The sequence below is a fragment of the Mustelus asterias genome, chromosome 8 (genome assembly GCF_964213995.1).
Source record: "Mustelus asterias chromosome 8, sMusAst1.hap1.1, whole genome shotgun sequence".
In the NCBI taxonomy this organism is placed as follows: domain Eukaryota; kingdom Metazoa; phylum Chordata; class Chondrichthyes; order Carcharhiniformes; family Triakidae; genus Mustelus; species Mustelus asterias.
In genome coordinates this window covers 82,817,346-82,836,458 of record NC_135808.1, presented here as the reverse complement: position 1 = coordinate 82,836,458, position 19,113 = coordinate 82,817,346, and the positions used below count along the sequence as shown (strand labels likewise).

At 43.4% G+C, this 19,113-nt stretch overlaps 1 protein-coding gene across 16 annotated transcripts in view; it reads right to left on the bottom strand.

The window, feature by feature from the left end:
• The window catches only part of pde4dip (phosphodiesterase 4D interacting protein), a 425,654-nt gene that overhangs the window by 78,746 nt on the left and 327,795 nt on the right, over positions 1–19,113 (bottom strand). For all 16 annotated transcript variants that reach the window (XM_078218377.1, XM_078218378.1, XM_078218362.1 and 13 more), the window contains 4 exons: positions 16,266–16,470; positions 12,035–12,151; positions 4,046–4,568; positions 2,107–2,342 (listed from right to left, as the gene is read on the bottom strand). In XM_078218377.1, the coding sequence (XP_078074503.1) occupies positions 2,107–2,342; positions 4,046–4,568; positions 12,035–12,151; positions 16,266–16,470 (1,081 nt within the window). The remainder of the gene's footprint in view (positions 1–2,106; positions 2,343–4,045; positions 4,569–12,034; positions 12,152–16,265; positions 16,471–19,113) is intronic.

Below are 19,113 nucleotides of genomic sequence, written 5' to 3'. Positions count from 1 at the left end.
ATCACAAAAATATATAAATACAATTTATTTCTTCTTTCCCTATTGTCAACCTGACTGAGATTGGCTAATGCTGCACAGAACAGCAACAGGAGTTTGGGCCCTTCTATTTATTTTATTTTATTTAGTTTCCATGGGATATGGGCGAATGGTGGGATCAGGATATTGAGTTTGATGATCAGCCATGATCAAAATGAATGGCAGAGCAGGCATGAAGGGCTGAATGGCCTTCTCCTACTTATATCTTCTATGTTTCTATTTCATGACTCACTGGCTAGACATGCAATGCATTCATTCAGCCACTGGGAGAGCACTTACTAATTTCTAACAGAAACAGACATGACCATTATGCAACAATGCACGTACAACAATTTAAAGACATAGGTGAGGTACTAAATGAGTATTTTGCATCTGTATTTACTATGGAGAAGGACGACGTAGGTATAGAAAGAAGGGAGGGGAACTGTGATATAACTGTCAGATTATCATTGAGGGGGAAGAGGTTTTAGCAGACTTAAACAAGTGGATAAATCCCCTGACTCAGATGAGATGTATCTTAGGTTAATTTTGAGGCAAGGGAGGAGTTTGCAGGGGCTCTGACACTAATTTTCAAATCCTGTCTGGCCACAGGAGAGGTGTCAGAGGACTGGAGAACAGCTAATGTGGTACCATTATTCAAGAAGGGTAGTAGGGAAAAAACAGGTAACTGCAGGCCAGTGAGTGTAACTTCAGTGGTAGGGCAAATATTGGAAAAAATTGAGAGAGACAGAATTAATCTCCGCTTGGAGAGGCAAGGTTTAATTAAGGATAGTCAGCATGGCTTTGTCAGGGGGAGATTATGTCAAACAACTTTGAATTTTTCAAGGAGGTGACTAGGTGTGCAGATGAGAATAGTGCAGTTGCTGTAGTTTACATGAACTTCAGTAAGGCTTTTGACAAGGTGCCCCATGGGAGGCTGATCAAGAAAGTAAGAGCCCATGGGATCCAGGGCAATTTGGCTTAGTGGCAGGAGGCAGAAGTTGATGGTTGAAGGTTGTTTTTGAGACTAGAAACCTGTGTCCATTGGTGTACCGCAGAACTGGTGCTGGGTCCCTTGCTGTTTATAGTGTACATTAATATTGTAGACATGAATGTGGGGGGCATGATCAGTAAGTTTGCAGATGACAGGAAAATTGGTGGTGTGGGAAATAGTGAGGAGCAAAGCCTTAGGATACAGGGCAATGCAGATGGGCTGGTCAGATGGACAAAACAATGGTAAGTGGAATTTAATCCTGAAAAGTGAGAGATAATGCATTTTGGGAGGACTATCAATGCAAGGGAATATACAAGGAATAGTTGGACCGTAGGAAGGACAAAGAGCCAGAACGACTCTGATGTGCATGTCCAAAAGATCCCTGAAGGCAACAGCACAGGTAGATAAGGTGGTTATGAAGGCATCTGAGATGCTTTTCTTTATTTGCTGAGACATAGAATATAAGAGCAGGGAGGTTATGATGGAGCTGTACAAAACACTCAATGGACCACAGCCAGAACAGTTCTGAGCGCCACACTATAGGAAGGTTGTGATTGCATTAGTGAGGGCACAGAGGAGATTCACCAGGATGTTGCCTGGGCTGGAGCATTTCAGCTATGAAGAGAGGCTGGTTAGGTTGGAATTGTTTTCCTTAGAGCTGAGAAGATAGTCACGAGGGGACCTGATTGGGGTGTACAAAATTATGAGGGACATAGACAAAGTACATAGGAAGAAACTTTTCCCCTTAGTAGAGAGGTCAATAACCAAGGGCCATAGATTTAAGGTAAGGAGCTGGAGATTTAGAGGAGATTTGAGGAAAGATTTTTCACCCAGAGGGTAGTAGGAATCTGGAACTCTGCCTGAAAGGGTGGTAGAGCCAGAAACCTTCACAATATTTAAGAAGCATTTAGGTGAGCGCTTGAAACACCATAGCATACAAGGATATGGATCAAGTGTTGGAAAATGGGATTGGAGTAGATAGTTGCTTGATGGCTGACGCCAATACGATGTACCGAAGGGCACCATGCTGTGCTGTAAAACTATGACTCTAATGTAATAGACTAATACCAATTCAAGAGAAGTAAGAACCAACTTACGTCCGGTCAGTTTATGAGTGATCCTCTCTGCCAATTGGCTCCCCTGTGCCAGCTGATCTCGGAAGCTTTGTCCCATATAGTAATCAATATCATTTGCTCTGAGCAACTCCTCAAAGGACTTAGTGGTATCCCCCAGATGTTGCTTCAGAATGTGGCAGATACCTCTGCCCTCACGCATCTTCTGGCGGAGGTGGGACAGTTCCCGTGCCTGGGCCTGGATTAAGCAGTCATATTTCCTGGAATGCAAAACAGGATCATTGTCTCTGTCATAGAATCCCGATAGTGCCTGCAGCAACTCTCTAAAGAGCATCTTACCCAGGCCTACCCATGCATTTACAATAGCTAATTCACCAAATTACACATCTTCAGACACTAAGGGGCAATTTACCATGGCCAATCCACCTAAATTGCATATCTTTGGATTGTGGGAGGAAACGCATGCAGATACATGCAAACTCCAGACAGAAAGTCACCAAACTTCAGCCAGAATCAAACTCGAGTCCGTGGCGCTGTGAAACAGTGGTGCTAACCACCGTGCCACCCCTCTGTCCACTTGTCAGTTCAGGTGGACACCTGAAGGATCTCATTACAAAATTCAGATAATGGTGGCACGGTGGCACAGTGGTTAGCACTGCTGCCTCACAGCGCCAGGGACCCAGGTTCGATTCCTGGCTTGGGTCACTGTCTGTGTGGAGTCTGCACGTTCTCCCTGTGTCTGCGTGGGAATCCTTCGAGTGCTCCAGTTTCCTCCCATAGTCCAAAGATGTGCAGGTTAGGTGCATTGGCCAAGCTAATTTCTCCCTCAGTGTACCCAAACAGGTGCTGGAGTGTGGCAAACTAGGGGATTTTCACAGTAATTTCATTACAGTGTGAGTGTAAGCCTACTTGTGACACTAATAAATAAACTATGAAAACTAATGGTAAGATTTCTTCCAGTATATGGATGGCATTTTTCCCTCAACTAATATCATCAGAAATATATTAACTGGTCATTCAACTCAATAGGTTTTTTATACAATCTTGTGTGAAAAATGGGTAGCAACATTGTCTTGAAAGTAAAGTGCTTGGAGATGTTTCTGAGAATCATGTTAAAGTAAATAAGTTTTTTTTTATTGTGATGCAATGTGTGAATGAATGGAAAACCCCAAGGTAATGGGTTAGCCTCAAATGATATTCACAGACAATTAATTATTTTAACCAGGCATCCATTGCGCTATTGAAAGGAGATTAAGGCATGTATTTAATAGGTTGGACCGAATATATGAGGGAATCTTCTAACTTGGCTCACATATCAGCTTCCCCTTCCATCTGACCAGAAACCAACTCTGGTCTCCTATGGTGTGAGATCACTCTCTCCAGAGCTCAGAATGTCATGATGAACAAGGGAAGAAACCAACAACACATTATTGCATTAAGTAGTTTAAAGCCTATAATTCAGAAAGGCCTAAAGAGTTCATCCATTCATTTTGATTTTAATGGATAGAAAATAGCGCAGGGCAAAAAAACCTTAATTTCCAATAAATTATCCTAATCACTGAATGCTTTAAAAATTGTAAATTACCCATGGTGTATATTGTGTTCAACCTATGTCTTAACAGCTCAGGATTGTTACAGTCTCAGTTACCCCAGGTTAGGAGGGAGTAATTAGCTAGGCCTCATACTCTATTATCATTAGCCAATAGCCATTGCTGAAAATGCACTAGCCTAGAAAGAACAAGATGAGGTTCAACAGTGATGGCTGCCATCTGTCTAAAACAGCCAGCTAAGGACTCTTAATTCAAGCTTACAAAGAAGAGGGGTCCCTAGGAGAAGGTGCTGGATAACTACCAGTGTCTAATGAACCATATCCAGCAGGTGTGGCTGTTTCAGGAGGAGTTAAATTACATAGGGAGAGAAAACAAGATCAATAGTTATCTAAGATAATAACTTGGTATATTACCCAGACCAGGAGCCACCTTTCGATGAAGGACCTGTCATTTTAGCACTCTTTAGCTGCGATTCTAGCGTGGTGACCCTGTGGATGAGCTTCTTTATTTCTGTGTCGGACTGTGTCGTTGCTTGGCAATAGTCACCTCCATCGGACTGCCAGACCTCATCATCATACAGCTCATCAAATTGTAATGCTTCAAATATGTCACCTAGGGCAGTGTTGTGTGTCCTCTCTAGACTGGAGGCATAATCACTGGTTGTGGAGAAGGAGCGGATACGAGACTGCAGGCTGCGGATGATCTTGTCCGATTCAGTCAATTGTTCTTTGAGTTCATTGACATGTTGTTGCAGCATGGCAATGTCATTAGATTTCCCACCGTTTTTAAATGCGAGTCCTTTCCTGAGGCAGGGTTTGATTGTCAGCGGGAAAGAGGGGTTGGAGGTCGAGGAGCCTGGATTCTCTAGGGATGAATGTTTCTGGATCATATTCTCGTTGTAGCATGGGTACAGGTGTAAATCAGCTTCACCGTATTCTGAATAAGGAAATAAAACATTGAATGAAATTACTTCTTTCCATTGCAAACTGCTAATTCCTTCTTGCTACTGAATCTTCTTTTTCTACAGTTCTCTCTCTTCTGGACTGCTGAGGGATAATCTTGGCCATCCTCCAGTATATTTGCTCAATAACCCATTTGTTATGTGTTGGATTGGACAATAAAGCTGAACAGGCTACTCAAGTACTGGAGGCATTACATCAGAGGTTTTTTTTTGCAGAAAACAGTAGCAAGTCTGAGGATTGGGAGTGTTTTAGAAACCAGCACTGGGACACCAAAAAGTTGATAAAAAGGAAAAAAATAGAATAAGTGAGGCAGAAATATAATAAACAGTTTGTAAGAGCTTATTTCAGTAAGTAAAAAGGAAGTGAGTAAAGTGAGAAACAGAGACAGGAGAAATTATCATAGGGAATGAGGAAATGGCAGAGGCATTGAACAACTATTTTGTATCCGTCTTCACGGTAGAAGTCCCAAGTTCCATAACCAGAAATAGACGAAAACCTAGAGGCTTAAAAGAGTAAGGAAATTAGGAAAATTAACATCAGCAGAGATAACATATTGGGGAAATTTAAGGGACCAAAATCTGACAAATCCCCAGCATCCAATGGCCTACAACGTAGGGTTCTAAATGGGATAGCTGCTGAGGTAGTGGTAGTGGATATGATTTTCCAGAATTCCTTAGATAAAGGAATGGTCCCATAGATTAGAAGTTGGTAAATGTTACGCCATTTTCCCTGAAATAATTCGATACGGTTTTACTAAAGGGAAATCCTGTTTGACAAATGTAGTTTTCTTTTCAGAATGCAACCAGAAGGCTGCATAAAGAGGAACAGGCAGTTGTGGCTGAGGTCGGCGGCGGGGGGGGCAGAGAATCCGACACTCTTTTTTTCAAAAACTGTAAACCAATCCTCTATCCATGCAACTATACTATCCCTCAATTCTATGAGCCCTTATCTTGCCTATTAACCTTTTGTGTGTCTCCCTATTGAGAGCCTTTTGGAAATCCAGGTACACTGCATCTACTTGTTCCCTTTTATCTACCCTAGTAGTTACATTCTCAAAAAAAGACTAAATTTGTCAAACAGGATTTCCCTTTCTTGATGGCGGGAGGTGGCCCTCATTGGCCGGCGGCAGGATCTTCTGGTCCTGCCGCTGTCAATGGGATTTTGCATTGAATCCACTGAACACCACCAGGAAACCTGCAGTGGTGGTGCGCCATTGGTGGGACCAGAAGATCTTGCTGACAGGAAGGGTGAAAAAAATCAGAGAGTCAGCATTAACAGCACTTTTTGAGTTCACAGGCTGTAGATAGTGGAGTGCTGCAGAATCAGTGCTGGGGCCTCAGCTATTTACAATCTACATCGATGGCCTAGGCGAACATGAAAACATAGAAAACAGGAACAGCAGTAGGCTATTTGACAATTTAGACCTGCCCTGCTATTTGACATGATCGTGGCCAATCCTCTATCTCAACACCAGCTCTTGACACCATGAGATTCTAGAAATCTATCTATTTCCTTCTTAAATATATTTAGTGACTTGGCGTCCACAGCCTTCTGGGTGGCAGAGAATTCTGCAGGTTCATCACCCTTTGAGGGAAGAAATTTTTCCTCACCTCAGTCTTAAATGGCCTACCCCATATCTGAGACTGTGATTCCTTGTTCTCGGCACCCGAGCAAGAAGAAAGAACATCCCTATATCCAGTCTGTCCAGCCCGGCCAGAATTTTATATGTTTCAATGAGATCTCCTCTCATTCTTCGAAGTTCCAGTAAATGGCCCAGTAAACCCAATCCTGCCATTCTAGGAATCTGTCTGGTGAACCTTTGTTGCACTGACTCTATATCCTTTCTTAGATAAGGAGATGGAAGCTGCATACAATACTCATCAAAGCCCCATACAGCTGTAGCAAGGCATTATGAGATGGAGAGTAATGTATCCAAGTTTTCTGATTATACCAAACTAGATGGAAAGGTAAGCTGTGGTGAGGACACAGAGGCTACAAAGAGACATAGACAGATTAGGAAAGTGGGCAACAGAATGGCAAATGGCGTATACAATAGGGAAATGTGAAGTTATTCACTTTGGTTGTAAGAATAAAAAGCAGAATATTTTTAAAAGCTACAAAACTTGTAAGTGTTTCTAAACAGGCTTGATAGTGTGAATGCTGAGATTGTTTCCATTGGTCAAGAAATTTACAAGGCAGGGGCACAGTCTCAGGATAAGGGGCCAACCATTTAGAATTGAGAGAAGGAATTCTCAAAGGGTTCTGAATTTGTGGAATTCTCTATCCCAGATAGTTGTGGATGCTTCATCGGTGTATACACTTAAAGTTAGGATAAACAGATTTTTGGTCTCTTGGGAATTAAGGGATTTGGTGGTGGCAAGAAAATGGAGTTAAAGCCCCAAGATTGGCCATGATCATACTGAATGGAAAACCATGTTCAATGGGCCATGTGGTCTACTCTTGACCTATTTTGTATGTTCGAATGAGTCAAATCCTGGGTTTGTTCAATTCAACAACCATCAAAAAGGGTTTCAGGCTCTATCACTGGTGACTCAGTTTCCTGACTCCACATTTTCTTGTGTTAGCTACTTATTTTTATCCCAACAGTCTGCAAAATAAAAAAGCAGAAAATGCTGGAAATCCTCAGCTGGTTTGGCATTATATGTGGACAGAGAAACAATGTTTCTCATGTTGATGATCTTTCATGATGATGAGAGCCATCTGTCTACAGGAAGTCCTCACTCAGTGGCAAGACTGTGATATGGGAAGATGGCAGCCTTGGTATTTTCTGCTGATAGTCATTAAGACTCTTTCATTTCCCATGCAGCTCTGACATTCAGCTGTGAAGCTGTTCCCTCTTAATTGAAAGGGTGCTGACATAGCAGTAGTCTTGCAGAATACTGCCAAAATTGCCTCATGGTGTGAAAGTCACCCAGCATACTTGATTGGCATCCCATCTAGAGGCCCAGGGTTTGCCAGCACTGGACCCAGCCCACTCCTGGGAAAAGAGACCAGAGGTGGGAGCACATCAGCAAACCAGTCTGAGGCCTTTTTTTTTTAAAGAATTGGTTCTACCCGCCTCCATACCTGCCTCAAAGGACCTGGGAAAATTTAACCCTTTAGTCTTCTGTGAGCTCTGGGTTTAATTTGGGACTAGTGTAGGAAAAGGGAAGCAACCCTAAATGCATTTTCCCTAGCAGGCCTGGAAAGAATGAGGAGTAAATTTACAATGGACTTCAGACACATAAATACTGAGATACAGACTGTAATTTTCCTGTCCCACCCACCATGGGAGTTGTGGCGGGCGGGGCGGGGGTGGGTGGGTGGGGTGGACCATGTAAAGGTCCATTGACCTCGGGCGGGATTTTCTGATTTTGGGGCAAGTGCGGCCAGAAAATCCTGCCCGCTAAATTTCCAGCAAAGCAAAGCCCACTAGGTTATGTGACTTATTCAGCTGTAGTTAGGAAGATTACACTTTAATATTTAACAAGCTTTTAACAAAACATTAATAGATTTGTTAGTAGTATTGTTCTTGAAGAATGGGTGACAAGGATCTGTAAGGATTTAGTGTAAAATTATTTTGAACAGTTTCAGTTTCTCACGCATATGAATCTCCAACACAAAACAGTCCATTGTTTACTGCTAAATTGGAAGCTTCACAGTGATCACAGGACAGCTTATGTAAGAATGGGAAAATGTCACAATAGTTTCGTTAGCAGTTCTCTCCCAACATTGGATTTAAGACGGGGTGGTTCCAATATTTACCAGGCAGTGAGGAGCACGATAGTGGTGGGGGTGATGGGGAGAAACCCAATCAGGCCATAGATGTCCTTACAAATTTAACAAAGGGACTTCATTGTAATTTTTTCTTTCATTCTTTTCCCAGCTGCTTCCAAATTTACAGGCGATTGCCAGGTGGGTAAAATCAGAAGCAGGACCTTGGGGAGATCCTTTGGTAATTGGATCATGGGTCTGAAGATTGGGATTGAGTCTCTGTTAAATTTAAATCAAGTGTTGTGTGGGTGGCTGATTTAAACGTGTTGAAGAAGTGTCATTCATTGCCAAGGTAAGACAATGGCATGCTTCGCTATCCATTGCCACAAAAAATGGCAACCAAATTGTACACGGCAGTTAGGGACATATTCTTCAGTGCTCCCCCAAACCCTCAATGAGACTTTCAGCCTCTCCACCCAGCATTTTGATTATGGCATCTTCTCTCCTCACCCCCTCCTGATCAAGAGGCCTCTCTCCCTTGCTCAATTGTGGCTCTCTCCAAGCTCTTTCACAATTGTCAGCTTACTCTATTCCCTTCCCCCACTGACCTGGGCTCTCTCTCTCTCTCTCCACTGGCCCGACCAAGTGTCCTCTGTTGCTCCCTTGCAGCCACAGACTGGCATGCTCTCCCCTCCACCCACCCCCCTATCTCACTCCCTTCCCAAATGCCAGAGATTAGACCTTTCAGACCCACGACTGCAGCCTCATGTTGCTGGCATTCCCTCCTGCCAACTGGACAATCTGTTCAATGGGACAACCACTGTGTGGGAAACTGAACCAAAAAATATTAATGATTCATTGCTATCAAGTTCGTCAGAACCACTGCAGCCCCGGCCTTACTGGGCATTGAGTTGTTCTCGACCTCCCTGGCTTTCCTAGCAAATATTGTTAAGCTTAATTCTACATCAAACCTGACCTGAGAGCACTGACCTCAGTGCACACAAAGGAGAGTGGTCCATTTGCCAACACTAATATTCCTCATCTTGATGAAGAACCAAGTTTATAAAGCAAACTGATTCAGTTTAGTGAACAATTCACTAAGGCAGATCCACTTACTTTACTCACTGCTGTAAAATACATAGGGCAGGTTACTGCAAAGCTTCCGCTTTCACGAACAACGGTGTTCAGTATTCAGATAAGCTTCTCAAAAACCACTTGTTCGATTAAACAATGCTGACAAAAATTAATGTTCGAAAAGCAAAAAAAAACATTTGCTTTTAAGATATGTTGTTTGAACTTTCCCCTCCTGCCTGTCTTCTGATGGCTGAGGGGTGTGGGTCATGTCACAAAGCACTGCAAGTGGTGGGGATGATGTCGTGGAAATACCTGAGGTGATTTAGACATTACAACCTTTAATTAGCAAAAAACCTACAAAAAAATTGTAATGACGTCCTGATGTCCAGTGATGTCATCAAGCAGGGTAGGCAGCCAATTAGAATTACATTCAAGAATTTTCACAAACAGCAAGCCAGGAAGTTAATAGCACTGATTGTCCTTCACTTTTTAACATAATTTACAGAGGGCAAAATAAAGATTGGGGCATACACAAGGGATTAAAATAGATAAGACCATAAGACCATAAGACATAGGAGCGGAAGTAAGGCCATTCGGCCCATCGAGTCCACTCCACCATTCAATCATGGTTGATTTCAACTTCATTTACCCGCTCTCTCCCCATAGCCCTTAATTCCTCGAGAAATCAAGAATTTATCAATTTCTGTCTTGAAGACGCTCAACGTCTCGGCCTCCACAGCCCTCTGTGGCAATGAATTCCACAGACCTACCACTCTCTGGCTGAAGAAATTTCTCCTCATCTCTGTTCTAAAGTGACTCCCTTTTATTCTAAGGCTGTGCCCCCGCGTCCTAGTCTCCCCTGCTAATGGAAACAACTTCCCTACGTCCATCCTATCTAAGCCGTTCATTATCTTGTAAGTTTCTATTAGATCTCCCCTCAACCTCCTAAACTCCAATGAATATAATCCCACGATCCTCAGACGTTCATCGTATGTCAGGCCTACCATTCCTGGGATCATCCGTGTGAATCTCCGCTGGACCCGCTCCAGTGCCAGTATGTCCTTCCTGAGGTGTGGGGCCCAAAATTGCTCACAGTACTCCAAATGGGGCCTAACCAGTGCTCTATAAAGCCTCAGAAGTACATCCCTGCTTTTGTATTCCAAGCCTCTTGAGATAAATGACAACATTACATTGCTGAAATATAAGTAAACTTTAAAAAAGTTACTTTAAAAATATGGAATTTTTATTGTCACAATAGAGAAATTGACATTCCACATTTGTACAATAGTTTCACATAGCCAAGGGTGTTGTTCAGCCAGTTAAAACTTCATTCAACCAGGTGTGACTTTTTCAAGGGTTTTTACAGAAAGACTAAAGAATAATGGTATAAAAGTGGAAGTTCTCATCAGTTCAATGATATCTAATTGACTGTAGTCTCCAGGGCTTCAAAAGCATCCCCGATGGAGAAGCACTGGATCAGACAGTAAATTCTGGATTTCCACATGTAATTGCACATGTACAGACCTCAGAACTTGCTGTCAGTTTCAGAGGAGTAACAATCGGCCAATGATACATTTTTATCACCATTACTACCGTAGAATCCAGGCCAATAGGTTTCCTAACAACAATATATTTATGATATGACACTGCACCAATTATATTGAAAACTAGCCATAATATGAGAATTAAACCTGTTATTATCAGCTTTCGATGAAAGCAATGCAGTGGTTGGTTCTCAGGAGCAATATCAGACAGATAAAGCAGCTGAGGTAATACATCTGATTTGCATTCATAGAAACATAGAAGATAGGAGCAGGAGGAGGCCATTTGGCCCTTCGAGCCTGCTCCCCCATTCATTACAATCATGGCTGATCATCCAACTCAACAGCCTAATCCTGCTTTCTCCCCATAGCCTTTGATCCCATTCGCCCCAAGTGCTATATCCAGCCACCTCTTGAATACATTCAATGTTTTGGCATCAGCTATTTCCTGTGGTAATGAATTCCACAGGCTCACCATTCTTTGGGTGAAGAAATGTCTCCTCACCTCCCTCCTAAATGGTCTACCCTGAATCCTCAGACTATGATCCCTTTGGTGAAAAGTGAGGGCAAAGAAATGAGTGAACAGCACTGAATTATTAAACCAGCAATGACATCAGCAGCTATGCAAGCAAATAGGAAGTTGGTTAAGGAGAAGTATATGGAAACTCGGAGGGTTTCCTGGGAATATAGAAGACAAAAGTACAATTGATTGATTGGAACAGGTAATAATCAATGAAATCACAGTTAGGAAAGTACATTGAAAGAGCAATAATAAATAAATAATAAAAACTGAAACAAAAATGCTGGAGATGCAGCAAAAGTCCATCGGCATTCTAAAAGACAAAAGACAGGTTAACATTTCAAATACAGCATCCATTCTTAGAACTGCATGGAACAGAATTTTGTGGATCTCATGAGTAGCCATCAACTTTTAGCTTACAGTTAAGTGTGCACCCAAGTTCCTACTTTTCTTGACATAAGAATCTGAAAAAGTAACGAACATAAATATGGAGTTCCTGTTCCAGAACTCTATGTCAATGTTAAACTGCCTTAGTGAAACCAATACATTGTTCTGACAGATTCTACCTCACTGAGGTGCTCCAAACTTTACCTGGGCTACTAGCCTCTTCTCTTTCAGCTTCATTTTCACTTTTTCCACAAGTCTCATAGCCAAGATCCTGCAGGTCCACTTGCACCTGTTTACTGTCCTGTTCCACTGATGATTCAGCTGGGGAATAGACAAACACTATTGTAAAATGATAGTCCTTTTAGTTATAGTCACAGAGTAAAAGTCAAAACACCTAATTCGCAGTACAATTTAAATAATGCTGTAGGCTTCTGCATTGATGTGGTAAATGGCAACTCTAATGCTATGTACCCTGAAGAGATAGGATGTAGGTTTGTGCCGTTCTTTGGACAGTGATTTATTAGCTATGTTTTTTGGATCAATTAATCAGACATACACAGGAACTCATCAAGGAGATTTCAAACAGCAATTGTGCCAAAAGACTGTAGAGAGGGAAAGAATACAATCTGTTTATAGGGAATACGCAAGGAAATTATAGATCAGTTAGTTTTACCTTGATTGTGCAGTAACTTAGAGTCCATAATATAGGATGGAATTATTTTATTTATTACGACTATTCAGGGACAATCAGCATGGATTTATAAAGGGAAGTTTGTACTTAACTGACTTGATTGATTTTTTGAGAAATACTATGGATGTACTTATGGATTTTCAAAACACATTTGATAAAATGTCACTTAAGAAATATTTTATTATGAGTGAGACGTTATTAATAGGAATGTAGTCAAAAGATGGAGAGATGGCCAAGGGCAGAAAACAATAAGTAGGGGTAAATGGACATTTGGCACTGTGAATAATGTTGGTAGCTTGGTTTGAAATTTCCCTGATGAGTTTCTGTGTATGTCTGATTAACTGATCCAAAAATCGTAGCTAACAAATCACTGTCTGAAGAACGACACAAACCTAATTTAGAGTCCATAATACAGGACTTTGCAGTAATTCGCAATAATTTTGTAATAATTTCCTTGCATATTTCCCATAAACAGATTGTATTGTTTCCCACTCTGCAGTCCTTTGGCACAATTGCTGTTTCCAAAGATTTTGAAAAATAAAGTTAATGCCTCCACTCTCCTACCCAACCACCATCATTTTACTGGGTGGTGCATTTGGTTAAGCACAGTAACCTACGTTTCTACTGAGATGAAATTACAATTTATGATTTTGGTGAAATGTGGCGATGTAAACAGGAAAACACATTGACCCCAAAATTCCTAGACAAGGGAGGGCAGCGTGGGCAGCGAGTGGGTGGAATCTGGGGCACGATCTATATTTACCAATCATTTAGAAGTGATCCCATATCATACCCACAAATGAACAAGTGTTCTATGTAATATATGATGTACAATACATCATACTGAATATTTCTCTCATCTATGTTTTTAACAAAAATTGGTGTCAGGGTATCACAGCCTTTAGCACTGCCAGAGGTTTGAGAGGGAGGGGAAGGTGTTGTTTTAAAATCCATTAGTCAGTTTTATCTATGGAATCAATTGCGGGGTATTGCTGCAAGCAGAAGGAGGAGGAAACTGACCCAATTTAAAATTATTTTGCCTTCCCTGATAAAGACCATGGGCTCACCAATTCAGTGGCAAGATGTGACAGCAAACTTCTTACCTACTCTGCTTATGAAGAACACAGTAAGAGTTTTAACAACACCAGGTTAAAGTCCAACAGGTTTATTTGGTAGAAAATGCCATTAGCTTTCAGAGCCCTGCTCCTTCGTCAGATGGAGTGGAAATGTGCTCTCAAACAAGGCACACAGGGACACAAAATCAATTTACAGAATACTGATTAGAATGCGAATCTCTACAGCTGATCAAATCTTAAAAGATACAGACAATGTGAGTGGAGGGAGCATTAGGCACAGGTTAAAGAAATGTGTATTGTCTCCAGACAGGACAGCCAGTGAGATTCTGCAAGTCCAGGAGGCAAGCTGTGGGGGTTACCGATAGCGTGACATGAACCCAAGATCCCGGTTTAGGCCGTCCTCATGTGTGCGGAACTTGGCTATCAGTTTCTGCTCAGCGACTCTGCGCTGTCGTGTGTCGTGAAGGCCGCCTTGGAGAACGCTTACCCGAAGATCAGAGGCTGAATGCCCGTGACCACTGAAGTGCTCCCCCACAGGAAGAGAACAGTCGTGCCTGGTGATTGTTGAGTGGTGTTCATTCATCCGTTGTCGTTGCGTCTGCATGGTTTCCCCAATGTACCATGCCTTGGGACATCCTTTCCTGCAGCGTATCAGGTAGACAACATTGGCCGAGTTGCAAGAGTAGGTACCGTGTACCTGGTAGATGGTGTTCTCACATGAGATGATGGCGTCTGTATCGATGATCCGACACGTCTTGCAGAGGTTGCTGTGGCAGGGTTGTGTGGTGTCGTGGTCACTGTTCTCATGAAGGCTGGGTAGTTTGCTGTGGACAATGGTCTATTTGAGGTTGTGCGGTTGTTTGAAGGCAAGAAGTGGGGGTGTGGGGATGGCCTTGGCAAGATGTTCGTCTTCATCAATGACATGTTGAAAGCTCCAGAGGAGATGCTGTAGCTTCTCCGCTCCGGGGAAATACTGGACGACGAAGGGTACTCTGTCCACCGTGTCCTGTGTTTGTCTTCTGAGGAGGTCAGTGCGGTTTTTCGCTATGGCGCGTCGGAACTGTCGATCGATGAGTCGAGCGCCATATCCTGTACCGCAAGCCCACGGATAACCTCACGATGCTCCACTTCTCCAGCTTCTACCCTAAAAACGTTAAAGAAGCCATCCCCTACGGACAAGCCCTCTGTATACACAGGATCTGCTCGGATGAGGAGGATCGCAACAGACACCTCCAGACGCTGAAAGATGCCCTCATAAGAACAGGATATGGCGCTTGACTCATCGATCGACAGTTCCAACGCGCCACAGCGAAAAACTGCACTGACCTCCTCAGAAGACAAACACAGGACACGGCGGACAGAGTACCCTTCGTTGTCCAGTACTTCCCCGGAGCGGAGAAGCTACGGTATCTCCTCCGGAGCCTTCAACATGTCATTGATGAAGACGAACATCTCGCCAAGGCCATCCCCACACCCCCACTTCTTGCCTTCAAACAACCACGCAACCTCAAACAGACCATTGTCCGCAGCAAACTACCCAGCCTTCAGGAGAACAGTGACCACGACACCACACAACCCTGCCACAACAACCTCTGCAAGACGTGTCGGATCATCGACACGGATGCCATCATCTCACGTGAGAACACCATCCACCAGGTACACGGTACCTACTCTTGCAACTCGGCCAATGTTGTCTACCTGATACGCTGCAGGAAATTGTCCCGAGGCATGGTACATTGGGGAAACCATGCAGACGCTACGACAACAGATGAATGAACACCGCTCGACAATCACCAGGCAAGACTGTTCTCTTCCTGTGGGGGAGCACTTCAGCGATCACGGGCATTCAGTCTCTGATCTTCGGGTAAGCGTTCTCCAAGGCGGCCTTCACGACACACGACAGCGCAGAGTCGCTGAGCAGAAACTGATAGCCATGTTCCGCACACATGAGGACGGCCTAAACCGGGATCTTGGGTTCATGTCACACTATCGGTAACCCCCACAGCTTGCCTCCTGGACTTGCAGAATCTCACTGGCTGTCCTGCCTGGAGACAATACACATTTCTTTAACCTGTGCCTAATGCTCCCTCCACTCACATTGTCTGTATCTTTAAGACTTGATTAGCTGTAAAGATTCGCATTCCAATCAGTATTCTGTAAATTGATTTTGTGTCCCTGTGTGCCTTGTTTGGGAGCAGATATCCATGCCATCCGACGAAGCAGCAGGGCTCCGAAAGCTAATGGCATTTGCTACCAAATAAACTTGTTGGACTTTAACCTGGTGTTGTTAAAACTCTTACTGTGTTCACCCCAGTCCAACGCCGGCATCTCCACATTATGAAGAACACACCAGTAGCACTGCAAATGCTGCGAGTGCCAGCCCAGAATATTTAAATAGGCCTGACTGTCTGATAACTTTGTCAGTGTGGGGGATGTTATCAGTGGGTGAGCCAATTTTACACCGAGCCCCAGAAAATTACTCATCCCCCACCCCAATGTCTTTGAAAGAATTACATTATATTGAGATTGAAAACATTTCTTTAGGCTGAAATGTAAATACACAACTCCTTCAAAAAGGACAGTGGCAGCTAACCAAAGCAATTCGCTGTTACAAGACTTTTTAGGGGTCTTTCTTCCTGCTAAAAGGCAGACTGAACAGGATACATACTGAGCAAGTCTCTGTATTGTTGCAACTGGTTGTCCTGGGCCTTGACAGTGGCCTCAGTCACAACAAGCTTCTCCTGTAACTCCTTGTTTTGCTGTCTGTATTCAGCTAGTTCAGTCTGAAGCTGATTGGACTGGTGTCCGTGTCTGGATTGCTGTCCCAGGCTAGCATCCACATGATGCCATGGGCTGACAGCTTGCATGGTAACCTGAAAAACATAACACAACAAAAGAGAATAATTCAAGGGTGAGATCTGAGTGGTAGTTTTTTAAAAAGACTTTATCGTGATCTTCTGCATGGTAAGGTATAGTCATAGAGATTTACATCATGGAAACAGGCCATTCGGCCCAACTTGTCCATACCGCCTTTTTTTTAAAACGCCTAAGCTAGTCCCAATTGCCCGCATTTGGCCCAGATCTCTCTATACCCATCTTACCCATGTAACTTTCCCCATGTAATGCTTTTTAAAAGACAAAATTGTACCCGCCTCTACTACTACCTCTGGCAGCTTGTTCCAGACACTCACCACCCGTATCTCTCGTATGAGAAGCTACAAGCACATTGCAAGGACAGACTGACGCTCCCACCCCCCCCAATTTTCTTTAGTCCCCACCTGGGGACTATTTGTTGGCTAATAGTTCCATTGTAAACTGGTCACAATCCAATAGCTAACCCTGGTGGACATTCTGTAAGTCCAAGTGTGTTTAACCTGGAGGTCTTTGGAGCCAAGTTTGATCTTACCTTCAACTAACATCAATACACACCAGGTCTCAAGCAAATCACTGGATGGTGATTAGGGACTGGAAGAGCAGTTGTTTTTTTTTCCCCCTGTCAACCAAGCATAAAGCTTAGGAATCAACAGTAGCACCATCAGCTAACTTCATCCCAAACCCAATACTGAACTTCTCCCAATCTTCGGTCTTTGCTACTTTTTCTAGCAACTTTGAATCTAATATTATACTTAATTTACTTTGCAAACTATGGTTATGCCACTTTTCCTGTGTTTTTGCACCAGAAAGGACTTTATAACAGTTGCAATGCATACATTTGTTCCTTAAATATTCGAACAAGACTTCGTCACCGCACGGGACCTTCAACCGATGCTATACACTAGATACATCGATGACATTTTCTTCCTTTGGACTCATGGTGAACAATCACTGAAACAACTCTATGATGACATCAACAAGTTCCATCCCACCATCAGGCTCACCATAGACTACTCTCCGGAATCGGTTGCATTCTTGGACACACGCATCTCCATTAAGGACGGTCACCTCAGCACCTCACTGTACCGCAAGCCCACGGATAACCTCACGATGCTCCACTTCTCCAGCTTCCACCCTAAACACATTAAAGAAGCCATCCCCTACGGACAAGCCCTCCGTATACACAGGATCTGCTCGGATGAGGAGGATCGCAACAGACACCTCCAGACGCTGAAAGATTCCCTCATAAGAACAGGATATGGTGCTAGACTCATTGATCAACAGTTCCAACGCGCCACAGCGAAAAACCGCACCGACCTCCTCAGAAGACAAACACAGGACATAGTGGACAGAGTACCCTTCGTTGTCCAGTACTTCCCCGGAGCGGAGAAGCTACGGCATCTCCTCCGGAGCCTTCAACATGTCATTGATGAAGACGAACATCTCGCCAAGGCCATCCCCACACCCCCACTTCTTGCCTTCAAACAACCGCAGAACCTCAAACAGACCATTGTCCGCAGCAAACTACCCAGCCTTCAGGAGAACAGTGACCATGACACCACACAACCCTGCCACAGCAACCTCTGCAAGACGTGCCGGATCATCGACACAGATGCCATCATCTCACGTGAGAACACCATCCACCAGGTACACGGTACATACTCTTGCAATTTGGCCAACGTTGTCTACCTGATACGCTGCAAGAAAGGATGTCCCGAGGCATGGTACATTGGGGAAACTATGCAGACGCTGCGACAACGGATGAATGAACACCGCTCGACAATCACCAGGCAAGACTGTTCTCTTCCTGTTGGGGAGCACTTCAGCGGTCACGGGCATTCAACCTCTGATATTCGGGTAAGCGTTCTCCAAGGCGGCCTTCGCGACACACGACAGCGCAGAGTCGCTGAGCAGAAACTGATAGCCAAGTTCTGCACACACGAGGACGGCCTCAACCGGGATATTGGGTTCATGTCACACTATTTGTAACTCCCACAGTTGCGTGGACCTGCAGAGTTTCACTGGCTGTCTTGTCTGGAGACAATACACATCTTTTTAGCCTGTCTTGATGCTCTCTCCACTCACATTGTTTCGTTTCTTAAAGACTTGATTAGTTGTAAGTATTCGCATTCCAACCATTATTCATGTAATTTGAGTCTGTGTCTTTACAAGCTCTGTTTGTGAACAGAATTCCCACTCACCTGAAGAAGGGGCTAAGAGCTCCGAAAGCTTGTGTGGCTTTTGCTACCAAATAAACCTGTTGGACTTTAACCTGGTGTTGTTAAACTTCTTACTGTGTTTACCCCAGTCCAACGCCGGCATCTCCACACCTTAAATATTAGCCATTGCCTATCCATCATCAAGCCTTTTAATGAAATTTCCCAATCTATCTTAGTCAACTCACGCCTCATACCTTTGTGGTTTCCTTTGTTTAGATTTAGACATATGTAATGCGACTCTATACAGGAAGTATTTTATTTCTGCAAAAGAAAGCAACTATACAAGTCACGAATGAAAATGAATATCAGTAAACATTTACCTTTTTTGGGTATTCTGTTCTCTTTGCCTGTTTCTCCAATATCACCTACCTACCCTGTAGAATTTCCTACCTGCCTCACTTTGTGATGAGCAGGACAGAATTG